Source organism: Pleurodeles waltl, chromosome 5 (assembly GCF_031143425.1).
Source record: "Pleurodeles waltl isolate 20211129_DDA chromosome 5, aPleWal1.hap1.20221129, whole genome shotgun sequence".
NCBI classification, from domain to species: Eukaryota; Metazoa; Chordata; class Amphibia; order Caudata; family Salamandridae; genus Pleurodeles; species Pleurodeles waltl.
In genome coordinates this window covers 1,558,200,857-1,558,228,550 of record NC_090444.1, presented here as the reverse complement: position 1 = coordinate 1,558,228,550, position 27,694 = coordinate 1,558,200,857, and the positions used below count along the sequence as shown (strand labels likewise).

At 46.9% G+C, this 27,694-nt stretch overlaps 1 protein-coding gene across 1 annotated transcript in view; it reads left to right on the top strand.

Moving 5' to 3' along the window:
• EIPR1 (EARP complex and GARP complex interacting protein 1) overlaps positions 1 to 27,694 on the top strand; it is a 226,548-nt gene that overhangs the window by 192,802 nt on the left and 6,052 nt on the right. The window contains exon 5 of the mRNA XM_069235882.1: positions 23,848 to 24,015. Coding sequence (XP_069091983.1) covers positions 23,848 to 24,015 — 168 coding nt within the window. The remainder of the gene's footprint in view (positions 1 to 23,847; positions 24,016 to 27,694) is intronic.

Below are 27,694 nucleotides of genomic sequence, written 5' to 3'. Positions count from 1 at the left end.
AATGCGCTGGACTCCTACGTTCCAGACCAAGAGGCAAATTTTATGGTGAATTTTCCTAAGGAACTCAGCAGAGATTGGGAAGGGCATATTTTGGAGGACATAAAAGAGACACTGGAGGGTCATCATCTTATAGAGTGCCGCTTTGCCCATTAGGGAGAGAGAAAGTGTTCTCCAGTGTGCGTGTCTCATTTAAACCTGGCTAGTTGCAGGAGCAAATTCCTACGCAAAAATTACTGTGGATGCCTGGTAACATAGCTCCCCGGGTATTAAAAGCCCTCTGGAACCAGTGGTGCTGTGCAGTCGGTTGGGAGGTTTGGGAAACCCCAGACAGAGGAAAGATTAGTGATTTGGTCCAATTAATTTGGTAGCCTGAGTAGCTCCCAAAAATATCAAAGAAATGGAGTATCCTGTTTATTGAGAGGGAGGGCTGAGTGATATAAAGCAAGACATCATCAGCGTAGATGTGCTCTTCCCGTCCCCTTCCGCTTTCACTCCCTGAATCAGTGGGTCCTGGTGAATCCAGGCCGCTAGTGGCTCCAGTGGTAGTGCAAAAATCTTGGGAAAGAGGGAGCATCCCTGTCGGGTTCCTTTCTGCAGGCCAGATATGTGAGAAACCTCTTCATTAACCCTCACCCGAGCCAAAGGGTCTTGATATAGGAGTCTGACCCAGCTACAAAACTTTGGCCCAAAGCCATGATGCGCAAGCGTGGCTAAAAGAGTTACATTCAATACTGTTGAACACCATTTTGGCATCCACGGCCATCACCACTGCTTGTTACATTTGGGGTGGGTGCTTCATATGCAGTACACCGTACAGTCGTCATAGGTTGAGGTGAGTGCTTTTGTGCGTAATGCAGCCAGACTGGTCGAGGTGTATGATTAAGGTAACAACTTTACATAGGCTGGTCGCCAAGACCTTAACTAAAATCTTAGCTTCGACCCTTCATAGTGAAATGGGCCTGTATGTCCCACAGTTCATTAGAGCTTGCCCTTTTTGTTGATAACATCAATAGTGGCAATCCGCTGACCTTTTGGCACGCAGCCATCGGCTTGCGCCGTCCGAAAGATATCTAGCATTAGGCTTGGCTACTTTGTCTGCCAACACCTGGTGTAGCTCAATGGGCAAACCATTGGGACCTGACACCTTCCCTGATTGTATTTCACAGATAGCTGTTGCAACCTCCTCTTCCGTCAAGTCCAGAGTGTCCCATTCCTCTATCAAGAGTTTTTGTAGGACAATATCTTTTAGAAACTCTGCCCAGTCATCATCCATCGTATTTGTCACTGGAGTATACAGCTTCTTATAGTAGGCAGCAAAGGTATCTGTTATGTCAGCACTGGTCTATAGGACCCTAGCTGCATTTTGTATGGCTAATACCCACGAGCAGTTCTTATCTCTCTGCTCTGGCTAGGCCAACAATTTGCTGGCCTTGTCTCCTATATCGCAGAGTCTGCGTAGAATCTGTGTTGTGTCACCAGTGGATGACTCCTTGCCCTGTTTTCTGCTAACGTTCACAGGTCCTGCTGTTGGTGGCAGTTATGTGCCATAGTGTCACCATACACCCTGGCTTCCAGTGTCGCCTTGTCTCGTTCTGTGGCTTTGCATTCCAACGTATTATCATTTTTCTTACCTCCTATCAAGGCCTGGCCTGCCCTCTCACAACCGTTTTAAATGCCTTCCATAGAGTACAAGCTGAGTCTACCGTCCCCTTATTTTCGTTGTAATAGTAATCAGTCCCTTGCCTAAACTTTTCCCTAATACCCTGGCAGCCTGGTGAGCAGGACCCACACCTGTGAGTGATCCGAAATGGCCCCGCATAGTGAGTCCCAGCTCAGAAGCTGTTCATGCTTGTGTGCTGCATGAATACATAATTGAGTCAGGAAAAGCTACCATGTGTGGACGAAAAGTATGTATATTGTCCCTGGGTTGGATTATGCTTCCTCCAAATGTCTATCCTAGTGCATCCAGGAAGGTCCGTAATGGACTCTGGTGCTTGATAGGGTTTTGCACTTTTCCTACCCATCTATGGATCTAACCCTGCATTCATGTCTCCTCCCAGTATGGGTCCCGATCAAGAGTTCCAGGAGTAAGGCACTAATATCTGAAGGAGTCGTGGCTTGCAATTTGGTCGGTATGTATAGTGAGCATACGTTGAGCGTGCACCCCTCCCATGTGCCCGATTTGGCCACAAAGCAACCTGGTGGGTCATGCCATGTGCAAAGTGGTATAAATGGTACACATTTCTTAATGAGAATGCCGGCCCTTCTTGAGTCTGTAGTATAGCCTGCATGGGCCAGGCAAGTAGAACCAAATCTATTAAGGGCCTTGTAGTTGTGCCCCTGGAGATGTGCTTTCTGGACTAAAACCAGATCGGGGGCTTGCCAATGCAAGTGCTGGAGCTCTAGCGCGCTTTTAAATTTCCACCCAGACCGTTGACAAACCATGACCAAAAATTCACCCCCATTGGTGCTTGTAGTGTCAGTGTGTTAGCCAGGGTGCAGTGTTACCCTACCCCATCTCTGGATGTAGGTGCCCCCAGTATCTCCTGTACTGTGAACCCCGGTATTTTATCCCCTCTACAATGCTTGATGCCTGATATGAGTGAACAGAACATATAACCACAGTTGGTACAATCTCCCTCCTCCCTGCTTCCCTGTACTGTAACTACCCACCTCCCCAACTTGCAGAATGTCTGTTGCCCCAGTACTAACAGTTGAGTAACACGGGTAGGCTGCAGCTGCTGTACCACTAACAATTGGGATAGTTGGGTACAGCATTTTTTATCCCCAATTGCCGAACTATAAAACAACAATGGTAACTTGGTGCTTCACATAGACAGGTCACCTCTAGCCCTCCCCCACTACCCGCTCTCAGTCACGGCCCGGGTCCCTCAGTTGTAGTCTATTTACTTAGACCCGCAGCACATTTCACATTTTAGTCATACCACACAGCACATTCGGGTCAGTCCCTCACATGTCCATGGGCGAGTCTTGGGTCATCTGCCTTTCAGGGGAGGTTGCACAGCACTTATAGTATTTCTGGGGCGTTGGGCTCTCTGGTCCTTATGGTTTTTCGGGCCAGCTACACGCCATCCTTCGACCCTGTCCCACGACTCCTCTGAAGAGGTGAAGTACCATGTCTTGCCCTCCCGCACCACTTGCAGCCAGGCCGGGTCCAACATCATGTACTTAAATCTCTTTAGCTTTGACAGCTTTCTTGACCTCCTGAAAGTTGCGCCATTGTCTCTGCACCTGGAGGGTGGAGTCTGGAAAACCTAAGGTGAAGGCATTTTTGTAGCGGAGATCTCCGTGGGTGCGGGTTGCTTGGAGGATCGCATCCCAGTCTCTAGAGGTAAATATACTTGAAATGATTGTTCTCGGTGGTGCACCGGACAAGGCAGTAGGTCCGGCATTCTATGGGCCCACTCAATGGAAAAGAAGTTGGACAGTCATTTGGGGCAAAGCATGTACAGGAAGAGAGCCACACTGGACCCCCCCTCTGCTCCCTACGGGACCCTCATTCGAAGGTTGTTTCGCCAATCTCTCCCCTCAGATTCTCCAGCCTGCAGGCACAATTACATTCGGTCATCAAGGTGCACACCTGCTCTTCCAGCCATTTCATACTTGCATTCAGTCCATTTAATTTGTTTTCCACCACTGTGACTTTCTCAGTAATCTTCTAAAGTCTGCTAGCAACAGATTAACATCCACCGGGACAGGGTCCAGTTTTGGCTCAATCGTACCTTTGAGCTCCTGTAAGACTGCCATAATTTCCCTCAACAAGGTATCTCCCTCGGGTCAGACCTCCCAGCCACATTCTCGGCCTTCCTCTGTCTGTTCACCCCGCTGGAGATAGCCATTGGTATTGCCTAGTTATCCAGATTGTTTACCTGTATGGGTTTGGGGCCTTGATTTCGAACCCTGGCCCTGCACCCTCCATTTGTGGGGCTGGTCCCCCAACAGTTCTCCCCCGTTGGAGGGCCAGCCAGGTTCTCCCAAGAACAATGATGGGCGTTTTAATTCTCACTGCATTCTGTTTGAGCTGGGCGCAGGCAATTCAGAATGCAGGCAAGCAGCTCTCTGCGCTGGACATTCACCACTAGAGGGGCGAATTAGTGAGCCTGGTAGCCACCAAAGTTGCTAAAAGTCTACTTCCAGCTGCCAGTGTAAGATTTAGGTGCCTCTTGCCCTAGGTATCACACCACAGCAGTGACCCCCAGGTGGGGAAGAAAGTTGGGCAACATCACTGACCTTGCTGGTCATCTGCGTGTAGCCTCCGGCACCCTACACATGTGGATTGTGTCAGGAGATGTCTCCCCTGTTGGATCTAGCCTCCTGAGGTCCTCTCCACTGCCTGTACTCCGAGCTCTGTGGGCCCTCCACCTGGGCCAGTGTTCACCCCACAGCCCTGCCTAGCTACCTCCACCTTAGGCCTCCTCACATTGCCTTATTGGCCCCAGAACTGGTCGCTCCTTTCCCCGATTGCCCAGGGGAGTAAGAGGTTGCCTCAGCCTTCTACCTGGTGCTCACCCAAAAACCCTGCCCGCTGTGTGTCTTCTGGATGGGGGCCAGGGCATCTAGGATTCCCAGTCTTCCCCACTCCCTTGCTGTGCACTACCTGCCTGAGGGGGGGTAGTCATGTGCCGCCTCTCTACCCTGTGAGTGTGCTCCTACGGCCTCCAGATGCGACCTTTAATTAGGCCCATTTCAGAAGTTCGAGGTGCCTGTTTCTGACATTTAGGCCCGACCGTGGCTCATCTGCCTCAGGCCTTGCGAAGGAGCCAGAGAATATGAGCGCTCCACCACTTCCTTCCGTGCCCTCTCCTCAATTGTGGTCCGAGGGGAAGGGCTTAGTTCACAGGGCTGCTCAGGGATGCATCCGAGCTGCTACTCCTTTATCCATAGTGTCAGGGCATCCCTTGCGGACATGAGGCGCATGTCTTCCCATGCTGTCCCATCACAGATTTGAGCTATGGACAATTTTGAGGGTAGCAGGGGTTAAGCTCAACCTTTGTGCAGTTTGGATGGCAAACACAGTCCGGTTTATGGTTGGGTATTGGGGATTTGCATCAGCAGTTAGTGAGCCATCTTATTGTGCGACCATCTTTGTTGGTGGTTAGCAACGCCCTCTCCTGCTCCCCACCTCCAAACGCATCCCCCCCCCAGTAAAATTATATTCAAGCAGCAACCATAATCCTTGTCAGGGTGAAGTCACATGCAGCCCCAAATTAAGCTGTGCTTAACCTGTGGTCGCTCAGCACAAAAACAGTCAGGCTTAACTTAAAGGCAATGTGTAACGTATTTATGCAACACCTCAAACAGTAACAAAGTGAAGCACAGTACAACAAATATCCCACATCAATTTAGAAAACTAGAGTAAAATGTTATAAATAATTCAAGACCGGAACTACAAAAATCCAATCAGTAGAACCGGAGATATGCCATTTTAACGATTTAAGTGAAACTAGTGCCAAAAACCACAAAGCACCAACTGTGGCTTTCTGGTCTTGCCGGACTGGGGCGAAGTCACAAGTTCAGGCCAAAGACGATGAAGGATGGGCTAACTACAGGGACCCAATTAGGCTAGCTGAACAAGAGTACATTAAATCCTGGTTGCAGGGCCATGTGCAGTCCTCGTCAAGTATGTGTCATAGGAGCCGCAAAGCTGTGATGTCTTTCTAGCGGTTCTTTTTGGGGAAGCTTTTGCCTCTTTGTCTATTGACAGAGACTATGGGGGTCATTCTGACCCCCGCCGGCGGCAGATGCCGCCGGCCTGGCGGGAACCGCCAGAAGACCGTACCGCGTCAAAAGACCGCGGCGGTCATTCTGAGTTTCCCGCTGGGCTGGCGGGCGACCGCCAGAAGGCCGCCCGCCCGCCCAGCGGGAAACCCCCTTCCACGAGGATGCCGGCTCCGAATGGAGCCGGCGGAGTGGAAGGGGTGCGACGGGTGCAGTTGCACCCGTCGCGATTTTCAGTGTCTCCCACGCAGACACTGAAAATCTATGTGGGGCCCTGTTAGGGGGCCCCTGCACTGCCCATGCCAGTGGCCCCCAGGGGCCCCACGACACCCGTTCCCACCAGCCAGGTTCTGGCGGTGAAAACCGCCAGAACCAGGCTGGCGGGAAGGGGGTCGGAATCCCCATGGCAGCGCTGCTTGCAGCGCCGCCGTGGAGGATTCCCTGGGGCAGCGGGAAGCCGGTGGGAAACAGCCGGCTTCCCTTTTCTGACCGCGGCTTTACCGCCGCGGTCAGAATGCCCCCGGAAGCACCGCCAGCCTGTTGGCGGTGCTTCCGCGGTCGTTGGCCCTGGCGGTCCATGACCGCCAGGGTCAGAATGACCCCCTATGTATTGTTTCTTTTGAATTATTGACTTATTTCTCTATGTAGAGAGGCCATTCTCATCATTCTTATGAGTGTTAGGTTAGTTATCTATTTAATTTTGGTTTTGACATATAGTTCCGTTCATATATACAAAGAAGATGACTTTGACAGTTGTTCTCTATCTAGAAACATGTTGGAGTCAGATGGATATCAATTCTCCATTTATAGTTTTTATGGTTGATTTCTATTTTCTATATTGATTTTGAGTAAACTTGTGTGTGCTGTATAGTTGATACATATTTTGTATTGATAGTTGGCATTATCTTTATTACAATCTGTTTCCTTTACTGTTTACATATTGATGGTCTGTTTTTCTTAAGTTTTTGTGGCTAACCTCTTTGAGCCTCTAGGGTTACTTACCATATTAGGTTCTTTACTATATGTTTTTGGCAATGAGGCTTCACTCAAGATGGCATCTGCAAGAAACATTACTTCCGGTTATAACGATTAGCCCATCTTCTATTGTTTGCCTTTGGAATATACGTATTTTGCGTTTTTGGATAAAACATCTTCTTGTTCCTATGGGCGATGAATTTATAGTTCTCTGGGCATCACTTGTTTGCACTGTTTCTTCATATATTGATTCCAATATACGTATCAGTCGGAAAACCTTCCTTCAAGATGGCGACCTCATTAAGCTACATCCAGTGGTTTGAATACACCAGTTCTTTTTTGATGTTGCTAACTGGAGTACATGTATTCAGCGTCTCTGGATAGAGCGATTGGTGCTGAATGGTGAATATGGTGGACATAAGATACAGCAGATTGGGGGTCCACATATAGGATCTACTCAATTTATTACATCTAAGTCAACGCTTCCCCCTATATCTTTATCGTGTTTGAGACTGGTGAGTACAGTTTTTTGAATCCTAGTACTGCATTTTGCCTTTAGATAGGAGGGCACAGATAAGGAGGTTCTCCCTTTTGTGATATTTTTATAACCAGATTTAGTGTAACTGCTTTTGCTTCCACTCCAGAGTTTGGACATTAGCCTTAATATTCGTTTTTTGTACATAATATATTTGGCTTATGTACAAGATATAACTATATCCTAGTTGTTTTTTCTGAAAACTTTTTTATTTTGTTTTGCTTTGTCTGTTAGTATCTGTTAGATAAATTTGGAATCAGTGCTATGGACACAGACTAGAGGACATGTGGTTTGGTTCAATAGAATGTCTAATGTTATGACATGTATGGGTGAGCCCTTATGGCCTTTTCTATTTATTATCTTTTCTAATAGTGCTTTTCTTTTTGCATTTATGGTCTTTCTATTAGATAGTATTTTCTGGTGAACTTTCACCTGAGGGACTATTTCTTCTTGAGCTTCAACTTATTCTGCTTAGTCTATCCCACTAAGACTGACATTGTGGGTTCTTGATTGTGCACTCACTTGGTGAATATTTTGTTTACACGGGAGCTTGCTGATTTGGTAGCACTGCAGTATTTTTATTGTTTTACTTTTATTTTTAATCTGCTTTATCTTACCACTGGGTGTGTGGACTAGTGATACGTACAGGACTTTCGATTGAGCTTTTTATTATATTTTTTAATTTGTTTAGAGTTGATTTTCTGGACGGAACACCTCTCTCTGGAAATATTTTAACCGGTTGTGGACATTTTATCGGTGCCCTGAAGAAGGTGGGTGACCTTTTGGTCACATCACACCGAAACGTATGTCGTCAATGTAGGTAACTACGTAGAGTTTAAAAAGAGCTGGACAGTGCATTTGAAGCACCAGATGTCTACAATGCACACAATCAAAGTTTACTGAAGGAGAAAACAATATAAGAGCCTTTAGAAGAACTGGATAATTGAGAGAAGCTTTTAGGCTATCATAAGACATGAGATAACAAATGAAGGACTTTATGTATAAATAATATTTGATGTATAGTGTTGATATTATTTTGAATATTGATACACCTATGTACTGTTTCAGTTATTTGCCTATGTCATTTAGGCTTTATTTTTGTATGAATATGTGAGGTATATATGAGTATGAATGGTGAGGAGTGAGAGATTTCCAGTTGTTTTTTTAGAGTGTCCGTCTGCAAATTTATATATGTATATGTTATATATTTATGTGTTATCATTATAAATAAACATTACTTGTACTATTTATGTTTTGTAGCTCAACGTCTTAGTTTTATCATTTGGTTTGGATTCTTTGTGAAAAGTAAATAGGAAGTGGGTTTTGCTTTTCTCTTTATTATTGCTGTTTGTCCCCATCCCGCTCCTTATTATAGATTTGGGGTACCCTTCTTTTCATCTTTTGCACCACTGCAACTACGCCTTAACCCAGACTGTCAATCATAGCATTTCCTGACTGGGCCAGAAAGGCCTGATAGGGTCACCAAAAATCTTTCGGGCAGTTACGGCATCAGGTCATGGTATGCCTCAGACTGAGTATTGCAGTATGGACTTCGGGATGTCACAGTCATAACCCAGCAACACGAACGAAGGGGACAGCTTGACGTGTTCACCCGTTACTCCAGTATTGGAACTTTCATAGATTCACATGCTTGAATCATTCCCCGTCGTTGAGATGGGAGTCCCCTGGACAAATTACACAAGTAGTGTTGAAATATATTAACAAAAGGGCCTTAGGCCTCTTCAATTTAACAGTCTATTAGAGTCATTTTTAGGAAAAGGACCAAACTTGAGCATCCACCAATCAGACGACACCAGGCTCTAGAATCCTCCTGAGAGAAGTTCAGCACCTCAGATTTTCTACTGCACGTCGGGCTAGGGAGTCTCCTCAAAGCTCTGCTCTTTATTCACACCTTTTTGGATTAGCTTCAACATATTTTTCTCTGCAAAAAACTTCTTTGAACTGATTGGATGTAGGCGGGTGTCGTCCACCTCGCCTATCGACGCTCCAACATGGCGCCGACTGCGCACCTCCTCCGTCCCTGTCCCGCGTTACCAAGGGGACGCGTGGGGGCGGAGCACCCGAGCGACACCGGATTTCCGGGTTGCCGCACCTGAGAAAGAGGAGGACGCCGAAAACAAAGAGGACGCCGAAAGCAAAGAAGACGCCGAACGCTAGGAGACGCGGACCTGTGAAGAGGGAGAGACGGCGAAAACAACCGGAGAGAGAGAGAAGATGACCGACGCGAACGACGGGAAGCAGGAGCCCAGTCCGAGTGGAGGAGCAGGGGAAGAACCACGAGGAGGAGAGAAGTCCTGCCACGACCCAGGAGGGTCGTGGCTGAACAAGGTACGGGCCATATTAAAGGGGCACCGACATTAGAGGGATAAGGGGGCGGGGAGGACACAGAGGGGACAAGACAGGGTGTGTTGGGTGTTGGGAACCGGGGAGTTAGAGACACCCTTCCCACCCTATTATCTAAATAGCCACTGTAGCTCCCTCCTTGGTGGCAGAACTTCGGATAACACACCACCTTCTGTAGTTTCTTCCCTCACAGCCCCTTTTTACTAACAGATCAAAGAGATAGCAAACTACCTTCCTACTTACCTAGACGTATCCTCTTGTTTTTCCGAGTGTCTACGGGAATCAAGAAGACGCTGTCTGGAGAACACCACCTAAAGAACAGGGAGAAAAAGAAAGACCATTAAAGACTCATAAAAGCCAACCAAGTTTCCGACAGAAATTCTCCAAGGAGGAATTGAGAAGACGTACAGCCATTATCATTATCTCAATCAGCTTACTACAATAAATAAAGAGTACTTACGCCCGTATAGGGCCCTGAAAATCCGAGTCCCAGTCCTCTGTACCACTGACCCCTCCCCCGCCTCACACATTGGAATAACACCTTCAACATGTCTGATAAAGAGAAGAAGGGTTTATTCAGAAATTGCGAAACTTGTGGTAAGAAGAGACTATATTCTGAAGACCCTCATCAGGATTGTATATACTGCCTCTATCCAGACCACTCAGCCAAGGACTGTAAGGTTTGTCGTACCTTTTCCTCTAAGACTCTTAAGGATAGAGAAGGCAGATTATTGATTTGGCTGCAAAAACTTAAATACAGAGAGAATCTAGTCTCTGACTCTGATAGTGATGACTCTTCAATATCTAAAAAGTCATCAAAAAGGGTGAGATCAGACACAAGATCTCCCTCCCAACAATCGAGAAAAGCCCACAAAAAGACTGCCTCAGGGTCTTACAAGGGCCGCAGCCCATCTACTTCACCTCAAAAATCTTCCAGGAAAGGGGAGAGAGGTCATGCCAGAAGTTCTGAGAGGCATAAAAACTCATCCTCTGTACCTCCATCTGTGCCTTTCAAAAGGCCTTCATCTACTTCTACAAAAAAAGTACCGTCAACGACGGACTCATCGTCAACGATACCGTCGGTGAGTGCTTTTTCACCGCCAACGACGACCTACACCCTTCCTCCGTCGATGACAGTTCTGTCGACGACGAGTGCCCCACCATCGACGAAAGCGGCATCGATGACCTCATCACCTCATAATTGTCGGTAGCGCTTATGACGGTATAGGCTTTACCATCGTTGACGGTAGACTCTTCAGTAAGGCTGTCATCGATCAAAATCTCCATGCTTTCGTCATCGACGACTCCACCGTCCACGAAGACTATGTCGACGAGGGAAAAACATCAGAAAACACATGAAAGACTTACCCCAAAGCACACCTCACCTAGTAAGGTGACCTCTCTCAGACCAGTGCACTTGTTAGAGGGAGATGAAGACTCAGACGACGAGGGACCATTTGGGGCAGCCCATAGCCCATCTCAATTAGATGTCAAATATCAGGATGAAGATGAATTTGATGAAACCTATGACCCTCAATTCTATGGAGGAGACCAACTATATAAAGAAGGGGCGTACATTCCAACCTCTTTACTATCTGACCTCCGAGCAATGCTGGCTGATTACAGCAGGCGTTTTCCTCCTCAAGGGTAACAACCTCCTCCATCGCTCATCTCCGGGGTTACCACTCCATGTCAGAGACCAGCTTCTTTACCTCTAACAAATGTGGCTACGCCGGATATGACATTACCTCAGGACACTGACATGTCAGAAGCTGATCACGAAGAAGGGGAGCTCCTTGACACTCATTCCGAATGGGATGAATACATTATTCCTGCTCCTCCTTCTCCTTCCCAATCAAAGGTGGAGTCCCCTCCAGACGACATCGGAGGACTTCATAATCTCCTGGAAAGAGCAGCTAAGCGTTTCGCTTTGCCAATGCCATCAAAACAGACAGATTGTTTTCTTTATGATTTTAAAGAGCCGTTTCAAAAATCTGTATGCTCTATTCCGCTGATCAGCTATTTATGGGAAGAAGGTCTAACAGTGATACACAATCCTGCTACTGTCAAAGCAGTGCTACCTAGTTTGGACAAAAAATACAAGGCACCAGACGATCCCCCAGCATGTCTAATTGGTCATCCTCATCTGGACTCAGTGGTGGCTCAGTCGGCACAGAGGAAGTCCAAGAATCCACCTGCTCCCATTTCTGCACCTCCAGAGAAAGAAGGTTGAAGGCTAGACAACATTGGAAAGAGGTTCTCCTCGATGGCTAGCCTAGTGATAAGAGCCGCTAACTCACTGGCAGTGTTAGCCAGGTTTGACAGACAGCTATGGGCAGACATCGCTCCGCATATTGACCAGTTGCTGGAGGAAGGAAGATCAGAGGCAAAGAAGACATTGCAAGAAGGTCAGCGCACGTCAGTGGAACTCATAGACTGTGCAATGGACATAGCCACAACAGCATTTCAACAGCTCGCAGGTACGGCTGTACTCAGGAGACAAGGTTGGCTAAAGGCTACATCATTCCGGCCTGAGGTACAGAATAACATTTAAGAGCTACCTTTCGATGGCCGGGCATTATTTGGTAAACATATTGACGAGGCTTTACAATCTATCAAATCTGACACTGATACCGCAAGATCATTGGGGACTCTCCAGTTTCGTAAGCCTTCCATACGAGCTAGAGGACGTGGACAACCTTCATATAGAGGAGGATATCAGCAGTATAGATATTCAACCTATCCTTCCTCATCTCACCAGTTCTGGCAATATTACCCACAAAGGCAGCCATCGCAAGCAGCTTTTGGTAGATCTGGCAATAGGGGACGCTCAACTCACCCTGCTAAAGACTCGGCTCGTAGAGCCTGATACATCCGAAGCGCTGGCTACACCCAACTCTCCTCCTCTGGTTCTAGGCGGAAGGATATCCCGGTTCCTCAAGCAATGGCAAGTCATCACATCAGACAAGTGGGTCCTCCAATTAGTAAAACAGGGCCACACTCTGGACTTTATCCAACTGCCTCCCTCCAATCCTCCTCGCAGGACTCCTTCAAGGTACCCAGAACAACTCAATAGGGAGATCAACAAGATGCTCCTCAAAGGAGCTATAGAGATGGTACCTCGTTCACAGCGAGGAAGAGGATTTTATTCCAGGTTCTTTCTCGTTCGCAAGAAGTGGAAAGATTGGAGGCCGATCCTCGACCTACGGGAACTAAACATCTACTTAAAAAAGCAGTCATTCCGCATGATAAGCCTGCAGGATGTCCTCCTGCGTTTGAACCAGGGAGATTTCATGTCTACACTAGACCTAAAAGACGCATATTTCCACATTCCCATCCACCCTACCCACAGACAATACCTGAGATTCATGCTAGCCAGAAGGCATTTTCAATTTCGTGTCCTCCCTTTTGGCCTAAAATCAGCTCCCAGGATATTCTCCAAATGCCTACCGCCAATCGCAGCCTTCCTCAGGAGGTGGAAACACCAAATATTTCCATATCTCGACGATAGGCTGATAAAAGCAAGCACCTACACAGGAGCGCGCAGATCAACAAGAAGGTGCATTTCCTTGCTTAGCAGTTTAGGCCTCACCATCATCTGGGAGAAATCCAAACTCTGCCAGCACACAGTATCACCTTTTTAGGGGCAAACCTAGACACGTAATCCACCATGGCGTGTCCCACACTAGAGAGGCAACAAAAGTTACTGACACTAGCAAAGTCAATACAGGGAAGAAGCTGCGTTTCTGTTCGCCTGTTCAAATCCCTGTTGGGAATGATGTCATCATGCATACCTCTGGTTCCTCTCTGCCGACTAAAAATGCGACCGCTACAGGAACAACTCAACCGTCAATGGCTCCAGGTTTCGGGAAGCTTCGAAGATCGAATAAACAAAACCCCAGCAATAGCCAAAGCCCTGACATGGTGGTCTCAAAAGCATCATCTGCCCGTCAGCCTTTCCTTTTTACATCATCCAGCTCCGTGGACCGTCACTACAGACACATCTCTGGAGGGCTGTGGAGCCGTGTTGCAGGATCTGCAAGTAAGTGGCAAGTGGCCACAAGAGTTGAGAGATATGCACATCAAACTGCTACAGCTCAGAGCAGTTTATCTCGCTTTGCAGGCTTTTCTCCCGAAAATAGCAGGATCAGACGTAGTAATAAGAACAGATAACACCACTACGATGCATTACCTCAACAAACAAGGAGGCACGCAATCTCTCACCCTCTCCAAGGAATCCCAAAGAATTTGGAATTGGGCCTCACACCAAGGCATCACACTCACAGCTGTGCATTTGCCGGGGATAGAGAACAAGATAGCGGACTCACCCAGCAGGCAAAGATCGAGCTGCCACAAGTGGGAGCTGGACCAGTCCACAGTGGACTATATCTTTTCCCAGTGGGGAACGCCAACAATAGACCTGTTTGCCAACAAGTGGAACGCCAAATGCCAGTACTTCGCAAGCTGGCATCACCAAAGGGATCTTGGGGGAATGCGTTTTCCATAGTTTGGTCAGACATCTTTGCTTACGCTTTTCCTCCAATTCCATTGATCCCAAGAGTCCTCACGAAGATGAAGACAGAGCCATGCATTCTGATATTGATAGCTCCTTACTGGCCTCGCCAACACTGGTTTGAGGAGCTTCTTCTTCTATCAAAGAAGCCACACATTCCACTGAAACCGTCTCCACAATTACTAACAATGAACAAAGGACAAATATCGCACCCGGATCATCAGGGAGTTTGCACATCTGAATATCCCACAGGAATGTAGGGACATTTTGTCCAGAGCTAGAGCGGATAGCACTAATAAGGCTTTCTCTTGCAAATGGAAACGATTTTGTTTCTGGTGTCATCAGCGGCAAATTGATCCACTATCCTCACCACCGGAACAAATATTGCCGAATTTATTGCACTTAGCGCAAGCAGGCCTGGCACATTCCTCCTTAAAGGTACATCTGGTGGCAATAGCATCATACAGGCACTCAGACTCTTCACCCTCGCTGTATTCCTCTCGTTTAATCAAACGTTTTTTTAAAGGACTTTTCAGGGTCTTTCCCCCATTCACACCTCCTCCTCCCTCGTGGAATCTGAATATTGTTTTAGCACAGTTGATGAAGCATCCGTTTGAGCCGATTTATTGAGCCTCTCTGAAATTCCTGTCTTGGAAGGTTGCTTTACTGGTCGTTCTCACATCAGCCAGACGTGTCAGTGAGGTACAGGCCCTCTCCATACAAGAGCCGTTCTTACAGATTAAACAGGACAGACTAGTGCTGCGCACAAACCTGCATTTCATCCCAAAGGTCCCTTCGGACTTCCACATCAACGAGCCCTTAGTTTTCAAAACCTTTTTTCCACATCATTCTACTCCTGCGGAAAGAGCATTACACTCCTTAGACGTTAAGAGATGTGTGCAATTCTACTTGGACAGAACTAAGTCCTTTCACCGCTCTAATCAATTGTTCGTAGCCTAAAGTGCACTCAGACGAGGCCAACCACTCTCCAAGCAGATTATATCCAGATGGATCGCCTCAGCCATTCGATTCTGCCATCAAGCAGCGGGTAAACCTCTGCATTCATCTGTATGCGCTCATTCTATGAGGGCAGTTTCTTCCTCAGCAGTGCTGTTTGCTGGGGTTTCCATGCAAGACATTTGCAGAGCAGCAACATGGAAGAGCTGTCATACATTTACAAGACATTACTGCTTGGAATCACTATCTCAATGAGAGGTAGCAGTGGGCCAAGCAGTCCTCAGGAACCTCTGCAGGTGAAGGTGAGCCATCTCTTTCATCCCTCCATCCTAGATCAGGTATGCACATTGTTTATGTCTCCTATGTTCGGCTACAGATTCAAGGCTTTTCATGTTTTAAAAACAAACAAAAAAGGAAATAGAGAAAAGTGAACAGAAGTAAAGATGGTACTGACATACTGTATTTTGTTTGAAGTATTCCTTGATATATATATATATATGTTTTATATATGCAGATGTTTTGTGACATACATGGTTACAACGGTACAATGTGCATAAGTACTGCTCACTACTCTGATTCAAGCATGTGAATCTATAAAAGTTCCAATACTGGAGTAAGAAAATTAGTTACTTACCTGTAACTGTAGTTCTCCAGTATTGGAATCTTTCATAGATTCACATGCGACCCACTCACCTCCCCGGAGAAGCTCACTTTCACCTTCCTCTCTCTTTGTCCTCTCTTTAACGCACTTGTGCTTGGAAAATCTGAGGTGCTGGAGCTTCTCTCAGGAGGATTCTAGAGGGTAGCGTTGTCTGATTGGTGGATGCTCAAGTTTGGCCCTTTTCCTAAAAATGACTCTGATAGACTGTTAAATTGACGAGGCCTAAGGCCCCTTGGTAATATATTTCAACACTACTTGTGTAATTTGTACCGGGGGCTCCCATCTCAACGACGGGGAATGATTCAAGCATGTGAATCTATGAAAGATTCCAATACTGGAGAACTACAGTTACAGGTAAGTAACTAATTTTCTTATCTCCCGCAACTCCACCAGTACTGCGTCCCAATAGCGCTGCATCCCTGGGGAAAACCACGGACATGAGCAAAACCTGCCCCCTCCTCACTACATCGAAAGCAGCCAGAACCATTCCTCAAGCCATAACAGAACAGGCAAGCCGGTGTGTAATACACCCTATTGAAGTATTTAAAATGTAATAGCCTGTGCCGGCTATTCAGGGAAATGGGTTTGATGACTGAAAAACAATAGTCCTACTATTTATCACTGATGGTTATTCCTAGTTCCTTTTGCCAGTCCAGCCTATCTTTCATGATTCCCGGCCGCCGTGCTTCTTGAGAGCATGCATACAGTTTTGCTATGATGCGTTGAGGCATTGCCGTCTGCAGTAGATACGTCAAAACTGGCAGCTCTGGAGGTTCCATCTAGCCATCCCCAAGTAGTTTGCCCATTGTGTGCTGCGGTCTATAGTAATGAAACTGAGCTAGGACAGTATGCATCACCCTGCACATGTGCGTGCTTCCAACTGTGCACCACGCCATCCTGAAAGAAGTTGCCCATGAATTGCCGGCCTACCCCCTGTAATGCACATGCCCCCTCTCCTGTTCCTGGGGAAACCACACGCACCACTAAAGTGAAAACTTTAGTGAATCCAGGAGTGGCCCACTTTGCAGCTCAGCAAGCTTCTTCCAGGAGTATGCCATGTTTGCAGGGCTACTTAAGTGGGTGGCACAATAGGTACTGCAAGCACACTTGTAGCGTTTAATTTACAGGCCCTGGGTACATGCAGTGGTAAAGTGCACAGCGTCCTAAGGCCATTTAAATAAGATCAGTAATTGGTCTTGCAACTGTTGATTGGCACCGCCTTAGGGTCATGGGTTTTTTCTGGTGCTCACTGTTATTTGGAATGAATACATTCTAGAATGGGGACACTATTATCTGCATAGAATATTAGCAAAATTAATACTACAGTCTGATTATGTAATCTCAAAAGCATATAAGCATTGTATACCTATGTAAATGTTATTCTTTTAGTCAAAGTACTGTACTACCTGAATATTTAAAACAGTTAACAAGCCTGTATAGTAAAGAAAAAAATCAGTACAATTCTATGTTTAATAATAGTTCCGGTTTGATTTGTGTTCAAGCATGGTGTCTGTAGATGGTTAAAATGTTGGAAATCGAATAATACAATGTGTAAGGCTGTTTAACTGTATTTTCACCTGGCCTTGCATTTAGTTTGCTCAGTACGTGCCATTTACACGTACAGTACATTATGAAAATGATGTGAGTAAAATAGGCGGTCATTCTGACCCTGGCGGTCTTTGACCGCCAGGGCGGAGGACCGCGGGAGCACCGCCGACAGGCCGGCGGTGCTCCAATGGGGATTCCGACCGCGGCGGTAAAGCCGCGGTCGGACCGGCACCACTGGCGGGCTCCCGCCAGTGTACCGCCGCCCCATTGAATCCTCCACGGCGGCGCAGCTTGCTGCACCGCCGCGGGGATTCCGACCCCCCCTACCGCCATCCAGATCCCGGCGGTCCGACCGCCGGGATCCGGATGGCGGTAGGGGGGGTCGCGGGGCCCCTGGGGGCCCCTGCAGTGCCCATGCCACTGGCATGGGCATTGCAGGGGCCCCCGTAAGAGGGCCCCTACATGTATTTCACTGTCTGCTGTGCAGACAGTGAAATACGCGACGGGTGCAACTGCACCCGTCGCACAGCTTCCACTCCACCGGCTCGATTCCGAGCCGGCTTCATCGTGGAAGCCTCTTTCCCGCTGGGCTGGCGGGCGGTCTGAAGGCGACCGCCCGCCAGCCCAGCGGGAAAGTCAGAATTACCGCCGCGGTCTTTCGACCGCGGAACGGTAACCTGACGGCGGGACTTTGGCGGGCGGCCTCCGCCGCCCGCCAAGGTCAGAATGAGGGCCATAGTCTTTATTGTTCATAGGGCTAACAGGCACTAATGCCTTCACCAAATGTACACATACCAAACATGCCAGGAAACATCCTAGACAGGAAATACAAATAGTAGGGTTGTGGGGCTTAAGAAGGTGCTGCCTAGTGATTCAGTGATCTAAGCACAGAAAGTCCTTTTTTTAACCCAAAGTTTATTACATTTTGCAAACAACTCTTCTAACTGTTTATACAATGCAATTTTGCATCACAGTTTCACGAATAACTTGCAATACCACCGACAATTCAGTAAATGTGATAATATTTGACGGGTTTGACAGGGTATCCCCTTGCCCCTTACTAGCATCTAAACTTTAACTGCGTCACCGAACAACAACATGTTACAGATGAAACTAGCATTGTGGCTACGTTTTAAATTGTACAGTATGTCCCGGGTAATTGCATAGTGTCTTTTCTTTGTACTACACAACAGTTCATATCTGAATATATAGGTGGTTTGAGCTCTATCTTGTCTTACTTGGGTGATAAGTTGGCCTATGTGACATGATCTAAACGCTTAAAGTCTGGTGCGTCACAGTTCAGTTGTGCTGGATGTTTTTTGTTCTTTTTTGAATACCTGAGATTCATGCTAGCCAGAAGTCATTTTCAATTTCGTGTCCTCCCTTTTGGCCTAAAATCAGCTCCCAGGATATTCTCCAAATGCCTAGCGCCAATTGCAGCCTTCCTCAGGAGGTGGAAACACCAAATATTTCCATATCTCGACGATTGGCTGATAAAAGCAAGCACCTACACAGGAGCGCGCAGATCAACAAGAAGGTGCATTTCCTTGCTTAGCAGTTTAGGCCTCACCATCATCTGGGAGAAGTCCAAATCTCTGCCAGCACACAGTATCACCTTTTTAGGGGCAAACCTAGACACGTAATCCACCATGGCGTGTCCCACACTAGAGAGGCAACAAAAGTTACTGACACTAGCAAAGTCAATACAGGGAAGAAGCTGCGTTTCTGTTCGCCTGTTCAAATCCCTGTTGGGAATGATGTCATCATGCATACTTCTGGTTCCTCTCTGCAGACTAAAAATGCGACCGCTACAGGAACAACTCAACCGTCAATGGCTCCAGGTTTCGGGAAGCTTCGAAGATCGAATAAACAAAACCCCAGCAATAGCCAAAGCCCTGACATGGTGGTCTCAAAAGCATCATCTGCCCGTCAGCCTTTCCTTTTTACATCGTCCAGCTCCGTGGACCGTCACTACGGACGCATCTCTGGAGGGCTGTGGAGCCGTGTTGCAGGATCTGCAAGTAAGTGGCAAGTGGCCACAAGAGTTGAGAGATATGCACATCAAACTGCTACAGCTCAGAGCAGTTTATCTCGCTTTGCAGGCTTTTCTCCCGAAAATAGCAGGATCAGACGTAGTAATAAGAACAGATAACACCACTACGATGCATTACCTCAACAAACAAGGAGGCACGAGATCTCTCACCCTCTCCAAGGAATCCCAAAGAATTTGGAATTGGGCCTCACACCAAGGCATCACACTCACAGCTGTGCATTTGCCGGGGATAGAGAACAAGATAGCGGACTCACCCAGCAGGCAAAGATCGAGCTGCCACAAGTGGGAGCTGGACCAGTCCACAGTGGACTATATCTTTTCCCAGTGGGGAACGCCAACAATAGACCTATTTGCCAACAAGTGGAACGCCAAATGCCAGTACTTCGCAAGCTGGCATCAACAAAAGGGATCTTGGGGGAATGCGTTTTCCATAGTTTGGTCAGACATCTTTGCTTACGCTTTTCCTCCAATTCCATTGATCCCAAGAGTCCTCACGAAGATGAAGACAGAGCCATGCATTCTGATATTGATAGCTCCTTACTGGCCTCGCCAACACTGGTTTGTGGAGCTTCTTCTTCTATCAAAGAAGCCACACATTCCACTGAAACCGTCTCCACAATTACTAACAATGAACAAAGGACAAATATCGCACCCGGATCATCAGTCGATGCGATTGTCAGCATGGCTCCTGGGCAAAGGGAGTTTGCACATCTGAATATCCCACAGGAATGTAGGGACATTTTGTCCAGAGCTAGAGCGGATAGCACTAATAAGGCTTTCTCTTGCAAATGGAAACGATTTTGTTTCTGGTGTCATCAGCGGCAAATTGATCCACTATCCTCACCACCGGAACTACAGTTACAGGTAAGTAACAAATTTTCTTATCTCCCGCAACTCCCCCAGTACTGCGTCCCAATAGCGCTGCATCCCTGGGGAAAACCACGGACATGAGCAAAACCTGCCCCCTCCTCACTACATCGAAAGCAGCAAGAACCATTCCTCAAGCCATAACAGAACAGGCAAGCCGGTGTGTAATACACCCTATTGAAGTATCAGTTGTGCTGGGTGTTTTTTGTTCTTTATAGAATAATGAGTTTGTGGGAAATGTTTATATTTCCTAATAAAAAGTATGTGTATTTATGTTCTCCTTTTGTATGTTCTCATCATTTAATTGCATTCATCCCAACTCAATTTTCTCACCATCCTACCTTGTTTGTCTGTGCTTATAACATGTGAATCACCATCTTTGGTTATTGATTTGCTCAAGTTAAAACCTATTTGTTGGTAACCAAAGGACATGTGTCTTCCATATCCTGACCAATTTCACAATGTGGATACTACATCAATGATTTTTTTTCCGACAGGTGCTTCTAACTACATATTCCTCAGCTTGTGAATATTTCCACATGCCTGACTGGATGTGGTAATTCAAAAAGCATTGCTCCTATTCAATAAGAAGTGGTGGCGTGCAATTGTTCACCAGCTTTGTGCCACTCGGGAAGTGACGAGCGGAGCTGCATATAAGAACCACCCATGAACACTGATGTCATTTGCTTTCTCTCCAGGCCTTCAGAACAAATCTTTAACTTTACTCCTTTTCTTCACTCAAGAAATTTTTTCTTACCAATTTTCTCTCTTAAATTCTTCCAGTGTGCAAGGGAACATATCATCCCTAAGACTACCGGGTTTAGACTGTTGCAAACAGATCTCCATGACAGATCCCCATTTGAAATGCCTCTTGTTTTTGGGTTTGGCGCTCACCTCCAAGGCCTGCAACAGTTGTACCAGATAAATCCAAAAAACATCTGAGAATGTGAAGTGAAACTTTACATGGCTCCATGCAGGTCCAACCTCTTGTCTCGCTCCTGCTCCCGAAGTCCTTTCTGCTGTAGGTCTAATTTGCAGTTGAAGTCTTTGGGTAAAACCAAAAAGAAACACAAGAAGTTCAAGTGGTACTGGGTCCCGTTCAGCCTCTCTTGTTCTCTAGAGAAGGCACAAGTGTGTCAGTGTGCCTCCCAGTCTCTCATGTTCTGGCTCTCTGGTCATCTGACAGGTTACACACCTCCAAAAATCAGCCCCAGGTGGCTCATATTTTTTTTAACACAGCATCCACTTCCTGAGAGTGTGATGGTTCAGGCATCCACCAGCTGTGTGAACCCAAACACCTCTCTGACTTCTCCCCCTGACAGAGCGTCCAAATGTATGAAAATGCGTCACTGTTGGCTCGAGGAGGCCATCTGGGAGAAGTGGAGGTCAGAGGGCTCAGAACTTTGGCCAAGATCTCCTTTCACATCAGTTGGCTGGATTTGCAGGTGATCCGCTTGATGTTGAAAACCTTTCTGCCAACTATCAGGAGAGGCTGGTGCAGGTTCTCACCGACAGTACAACCACCATGTGGTACTACAACAAGCAAGGTGGACTGAGATCTTGGGCCCTGTGCCAGGAGGAAATGCACTTCTGGAACTGACTGAATTGTCTAGGAATTTCCCTGATTGTACACCACACGGCAGGATCTTTTATGGCAGGGTGGACAAACTCAGCTGATGGTATCTAATTATACCTAGCAGATCAAAAATGCCAGTTGCACCCATAGGTGGTGTAGGATGTCTTTAAGCAATGGGGAGAACTCTGACTTGATATTATCTCCACCTGCAAGATCAAGCAATCTCAACACTATTGCTCACTGAAGTTCCCAAGAAGGCTCTCTCTCAAAGATGTATTCTGTATAAAGGGGCGCATGGAACTCCTGTATGCCTTTCCACTGCTACCGCTCCTGCCCACAGTTCAGAAGATCAGTAACGACCAGCCCAAGTCATCTTAGTGGCTCCAGAATGGAGTATGTGGCACCCTGAACTTCTGGACCTGAGCATGTTCTCTGATCAGGCTGCTGTTTCGGGAATACCTTCTGTTGCAGCAGCAGGCCATGGTCTTGCACTCTGGCTTGCACAACCTCCACCTCCCTGTGTGGAGCTAGAATGGCAACTGTTCTGAGGTCATTGAAGTAACCTGGCAGCAAGGCACCCTTCCACAAAATCTGTGAACGCAGAGTGCTGGGAAAAGTTTGTGGCTTGGAGCAGCACCTGCTAGATGGATCCATTGCAGGCTAAATTGTTGAATGTCTGGTTGTTTCTTTTGTCTTTGACCCAGTAGACACTAGCAGTAATCACTGTGAATGTTACTTGTTGGCTCTCGCTGCCTTTTTATGTTTGCCGGACCAGCCGTCCTGCTTCAAATCACCTGTTGTGATGCATTTTCTTAAAGCTTTGCAACATATGTTTCCGCCAAAGCTGTTTTGTGATACCACAGTGGTACTTAAATTTGGTTCTCTTTTTCCTCATGTTTATCACTTTTGAACCAATGCACAGTTGCCAACATACTGTGATATCATCAGCACATTGTGTGAGTGAGCTTAAAGCCCTCTTGGTCTAGCTGGTTTACACCCCCTTTTTCCCCAGACATACTGGTGTCAGGAACTCAAGCTGCATTTCTGTCGAAGATAGTGATGCCTTTTCATATTGGACAAGCCATTACTCTTCTGACATTCTTAGCTCCTCCTCATTTCTTGAAAGAACAGAAGAGCTCAATCATTTAAACCCAAGCAAGTGTTGAGCTATTACACCAATCGCACTAAGGAGCATTGGGTAGATGATCAGATCTTTGTGGGGCCCAGTTGGGGAACGTGGGGTAGAAGTGGACCATCTCACAGCGCAAAGTCCTCTGTATTAAGATCTGCTGTGCATTGACTAAGAAGGAGCCTCCAGAAGGGAGAGCGCTTTCCACAGAGACAAGGCTTCTACCACTGCTTTGACACATGGAGTGTCTGGCCTGGATATCTGTCAGGCTGCTACACAAGCACCAATGCACACGTTCACCAAGCAATATTGCCTTGACACTCAGGTCCCTTATGATGGGCATTTAGCCCATTAGTTCTGCAGGACTTTTTGATCTGAGCTACTCCTCAGATCCATCTCCTTGGGAGATACTACTTTGGTATCTATTCACAAGATGAAGAATCTGCGCTTAGCTGTATCCATCAGAAGAACTTACCTTCATTAACACTCTTTCTGGTGGATACTGTACCTACCCTCAGATTGCTCACTGCCTTTCACCCTTTCTGTTCTATGGAATGATTTCCTTTTTTACCTAAAAAAAAGTCTCAATTTAGGAATCTGTTCACTGGTTCTTCCAATCTGCTGATGCTCTATGCATATGAGGGCACTGACGTCCAAAAGAAACTGATATCATTTTGTATGGGTGGCTCTCATATGTGGATTCTTTCATCACTTCGGGTAGAACTAATTCAGCGCCGCCTGTTAGAATGCAAGAGCGCTGTTGTTTGAGTTTCGAGATTCAGTCTGATGCTAGGGATATTCACAAGGTGAAGAATTTGCCCTTAGCTAGGGTATCACCAGAAAGAGTGTTACCAAAAATAGATAATTTGTTTGTCTTGTAAATAAATATACTTATAAATGTTGAGAGATGTTGTTATTTTTGTAATGTAGGGTTTGGAGTGTCCGGTACAACCATTCCCATGACCAGTTAGTCCTCACAGGCAGCAGCGACAGTAGAGTAATTCTTTCAAACATGGTGTCCATTTCATCTGAACCTTTTGGGCACCTGGTAGATGAAGAAGATCTAAGTGACCAAGAGGATCATCATCCAGAGGAGAAGTAAGAAGTTCATTTTAACGTTTTCTTTTGAAGAAAAAACTGTCATTGCTGTTATGTTTATTTGATGTCTCTTTTAAAATAAGATTTTGTCAATGACTTTAACATTTGTTGTTTATGTTTATTTGTTGTAATTTTTAAATAGGATTTTGTCAATGGCTTTAACATTTGTTGTTTGCTTGGAGCAATCTGAAGGTCGACCTAAACAGTACAGTTCAACAGTAGTTTGACAGCAGATGACAGGACCTAATGTACGCAATACTGGTCGCAAAATAATGGCCACAAATTCCAACCTATAATTTCACGACCAGGGTGGAAATTTGCGAAGTGACCTGTGCACTTATAGGTTGATTCACAAAATGTTGAATGGTAGTGAATCTTAGTATGACCTATCTCAGGTAGCAAATTAAAAATTGGATGCCCTCACAAGTATGGTGACCTGCTGGGGTCAGCAGACCATCATGCCTGTGATTACTTTAAAATATTGTTTTTTAATTGCAGTCCATTTTCCTTAAGAGAAAAGTCTGAAACTCCTAAAAGTGAGTTTGAGTGTAGACTGTGGTCCCCTCACGCACTGCCTCCTCCACTACAAATGTTTTTTCTTTTTTTTACTTTAACAAAGTGGAAGGAGTCCCAGCGGGGGCCCTTCCTGTTTTGTGAATGGGTTACCACCCCAACTTTGTGGTCAGTAACTTTTCATTGGTTTACCCACTGTTTCGGCCATAAGGCATTGATATATACGGATAGGAATCACTATTGGGAAGGGATACCTACAAACCTTCCAAATAGCAATTTGTAATCCAATTCTAGGCCTATTTTAGGAGTGACAAAAAAAGTTAATGAATACTAACGGCTTTAATACATTGAAAAATGCATTTGTGGGTTTGCAAGCACAGAATCTACAAATTTTTGTGACCCTAAAAATGGTTTGTACATCTCCAATGCTTGTATGTAGTTAGCTTCACTTTCAAAGAAATAATTGGCATTGATTGAGTCGGGTTTACATAGCAAGGTGGGAAACTAGCACAGATGAGAAAATCAGTATTTTGCATATGATCAGATTCAGTTAACAGATCTGTGTATTTGCAAAATGTTTGAGTCCACAATTTGGGTTTATTTTCTGCGGACACAGATCTCGCTGCGTTCCTGAATAAGGAATGCAGCAAGAAGTGTGCATTTTGCAAGAGGGGGCGTGGCCTGGGACCAATGGAGCTGCACGCGTAGAGCGGCGCTCCCGGACCACAATCCAGGCCCAAAGCTTAAATCCTGCCATAATAACGACCGGAGGTCTTGAAAACTGAAGAGAAGTGATTGGAGAATATACAGCACGAGTAGAGACCGCGGCGATCCACTTTGGGGCAGAGTTTACCCAGAAAACTCCCCCCGACAACTTTGCGGCTGCCGTGACCCAAAATGGCGGCCGCGACAGAGCAGTGAACCCGTTGCAGCCGCGGCCCGCGGCTGAGAGGATACGAAGGTCCCATAGAGGTGAGGACCCCCACACCATTCATTGGAGGGCACGAGGGGCTCAGACACCTTTGCCACAAACAGCGAGAGCAACAGTACATTGCGGAACATCAGCAAATGCGGCATAGTGTGGCGCCTTCGGGTCACAATCCAAGCCCGAAGTTTAAATCCTGACATAGTGACGACCGGAGGTTTTGGGGATTGAAGAGAAGCGATCGGAGAATATACAGCACAAGTAGGAATCGCGGCGCTCCACCCTGGAGCAGAGATCGCCCGGAAAACTCCCCCCGAAAACTTTGCGGCTGCCGCAACCCAAAATGGCAGCCGCGACAGAACAGTGAGCTCGCTGCGGCCCTCGGCTGAGAAGGTCTCGTGGAGGTGAGAACCCTCACACCATCCATTGAAGGACACAAGGGGCTCAGACACCTTCGCCACCAATGGAGATAACAACATTACGAAGCGGAACATCAGCGAATGCGGCGTAGAGCGGCGCCCTCAGACCACAATCAAGGCCCGAAGCTTAAATCCTGCCATAATAACGACCGGAGGTCTTAAAAATTGTAGAGAAGCGATAGGAGAATATACAGCACAAGTAGGAACCGCGGCGCTCCACTTTGGGGCAGTGATCGCCCGAAAAACTCCCCCCGACAATTTTGCGGCTGCCGCAACACAAAATGGCGACCGCGACAGAGCAGGGAGCCGGCTACAGCCGCGGACCTCGGCTGAGAGGATACGAAGGTACCGTGGAGGTGAGATCTCCCACACCATCCATTGAAGGGCGCAAAGGACACATTTGCCACTAACGACGAGAGCAACAGTACGAAGCGGAACATCAGCGAATGCAGCGTAGTGCCACAATCCAGGCCCAAAGCTTAAACCCTGCCATAATAACGACCGAAGGTCTCCAAAATTGAAGAGAAGCATCTGAGACCTGTTACAATGGTAAAACCAAAAAAAAAGACAAATCACCAGCGGGGGACTCCTCGCACACTGAGAATCCACCCCCAACGCCCGCCAGAGAATCGCAAACGGGGCACAAACAACAAGAAACAACTCTGGACACTGTGCTGCTGGCCATTAAAGACTCCCGGGAAGCGCTTGAGCGTAAAATCGATAACCTCACCGCAGATCTTTCCCTTTTGCGAGACAACCACCGTAAATTGAAGGAAACGGTGGGTTTGCATGAGACTACGCTGACAGGGGTATTAGCGGCGCACAAAGACTCATCCTCAGAAATTAAAGACCTGACCACCCGGCTGAAAACATTGGAGGCAAGGACAGAGGATGCAGAAAACCGAGCCTGGCGGAACAACATCAGATTGGTGGGGGTCCCGGAGGGGGCGGAGGCCTCCGCAGCTAATACAGAAGTATTCCTAGAACAGTGGCTTAGGGACACAGTAGCATCAGAGGGCTTCTCACCATTTTTTGCGGTGGAACGAGCCCACAGGATCCCTGGCGGACTACCACCACCGGGAGTCAGGCCAGGGCCAATAATCGCTAGATTACTCCACCACAAAGATAGAGACTACGTATTGTCGCAATCCCGCCAGCTAGGAGAGATTCAAATGGATGGCCAAAAGGTTATGATTTTCCCAGACTTTACGAGAGAAACACAGGCACAAAGGGCATCCTACATAGCAGTAAAACGAGCCATGCCTGAGCATGGTATAAAATATGCCATGTTCTTTCCGGCAAAACTCCGAGTGGAATACGATAACAGAACCCATTTTTTTCTCACACCTCAGCTGGCGATGGAATGGCTTGAATCGCTGAACATCCACTGCAGAGCAACCCGCGACAGAACATTCCGAAACCCCGGGAAGAAACGTAGCAGATCATGGAAGAAGACCACAGAAGCGGCTCCATCGAAACGTCAGTCACAACAGGAGATGCGTGATGCGGTGGAAACAGCAGCAGCGTTAAGCGGCGGAGACTTCCATACACACCGGACCCCAGATGCTGCATCAGACGTTGACTCAAACTGCAAACATTCTTCAATATCCTCCCAGGACACTCTCGTCGGCTTGCCTTTGATCACCCCAAGAACGGCGGACGAGATTATTTGACCTCGCTAAAAGAACAAGTTGGCAAGTGAGCGGACAATTATGGGGGAACCTCTATCTGTTTAGGGATATTGATAGAACCCAACCGTGAATATAGAGCGATAGGAACCTAGAAGTAATTTCTTAACCGGCACATTACACATGATTGGGCC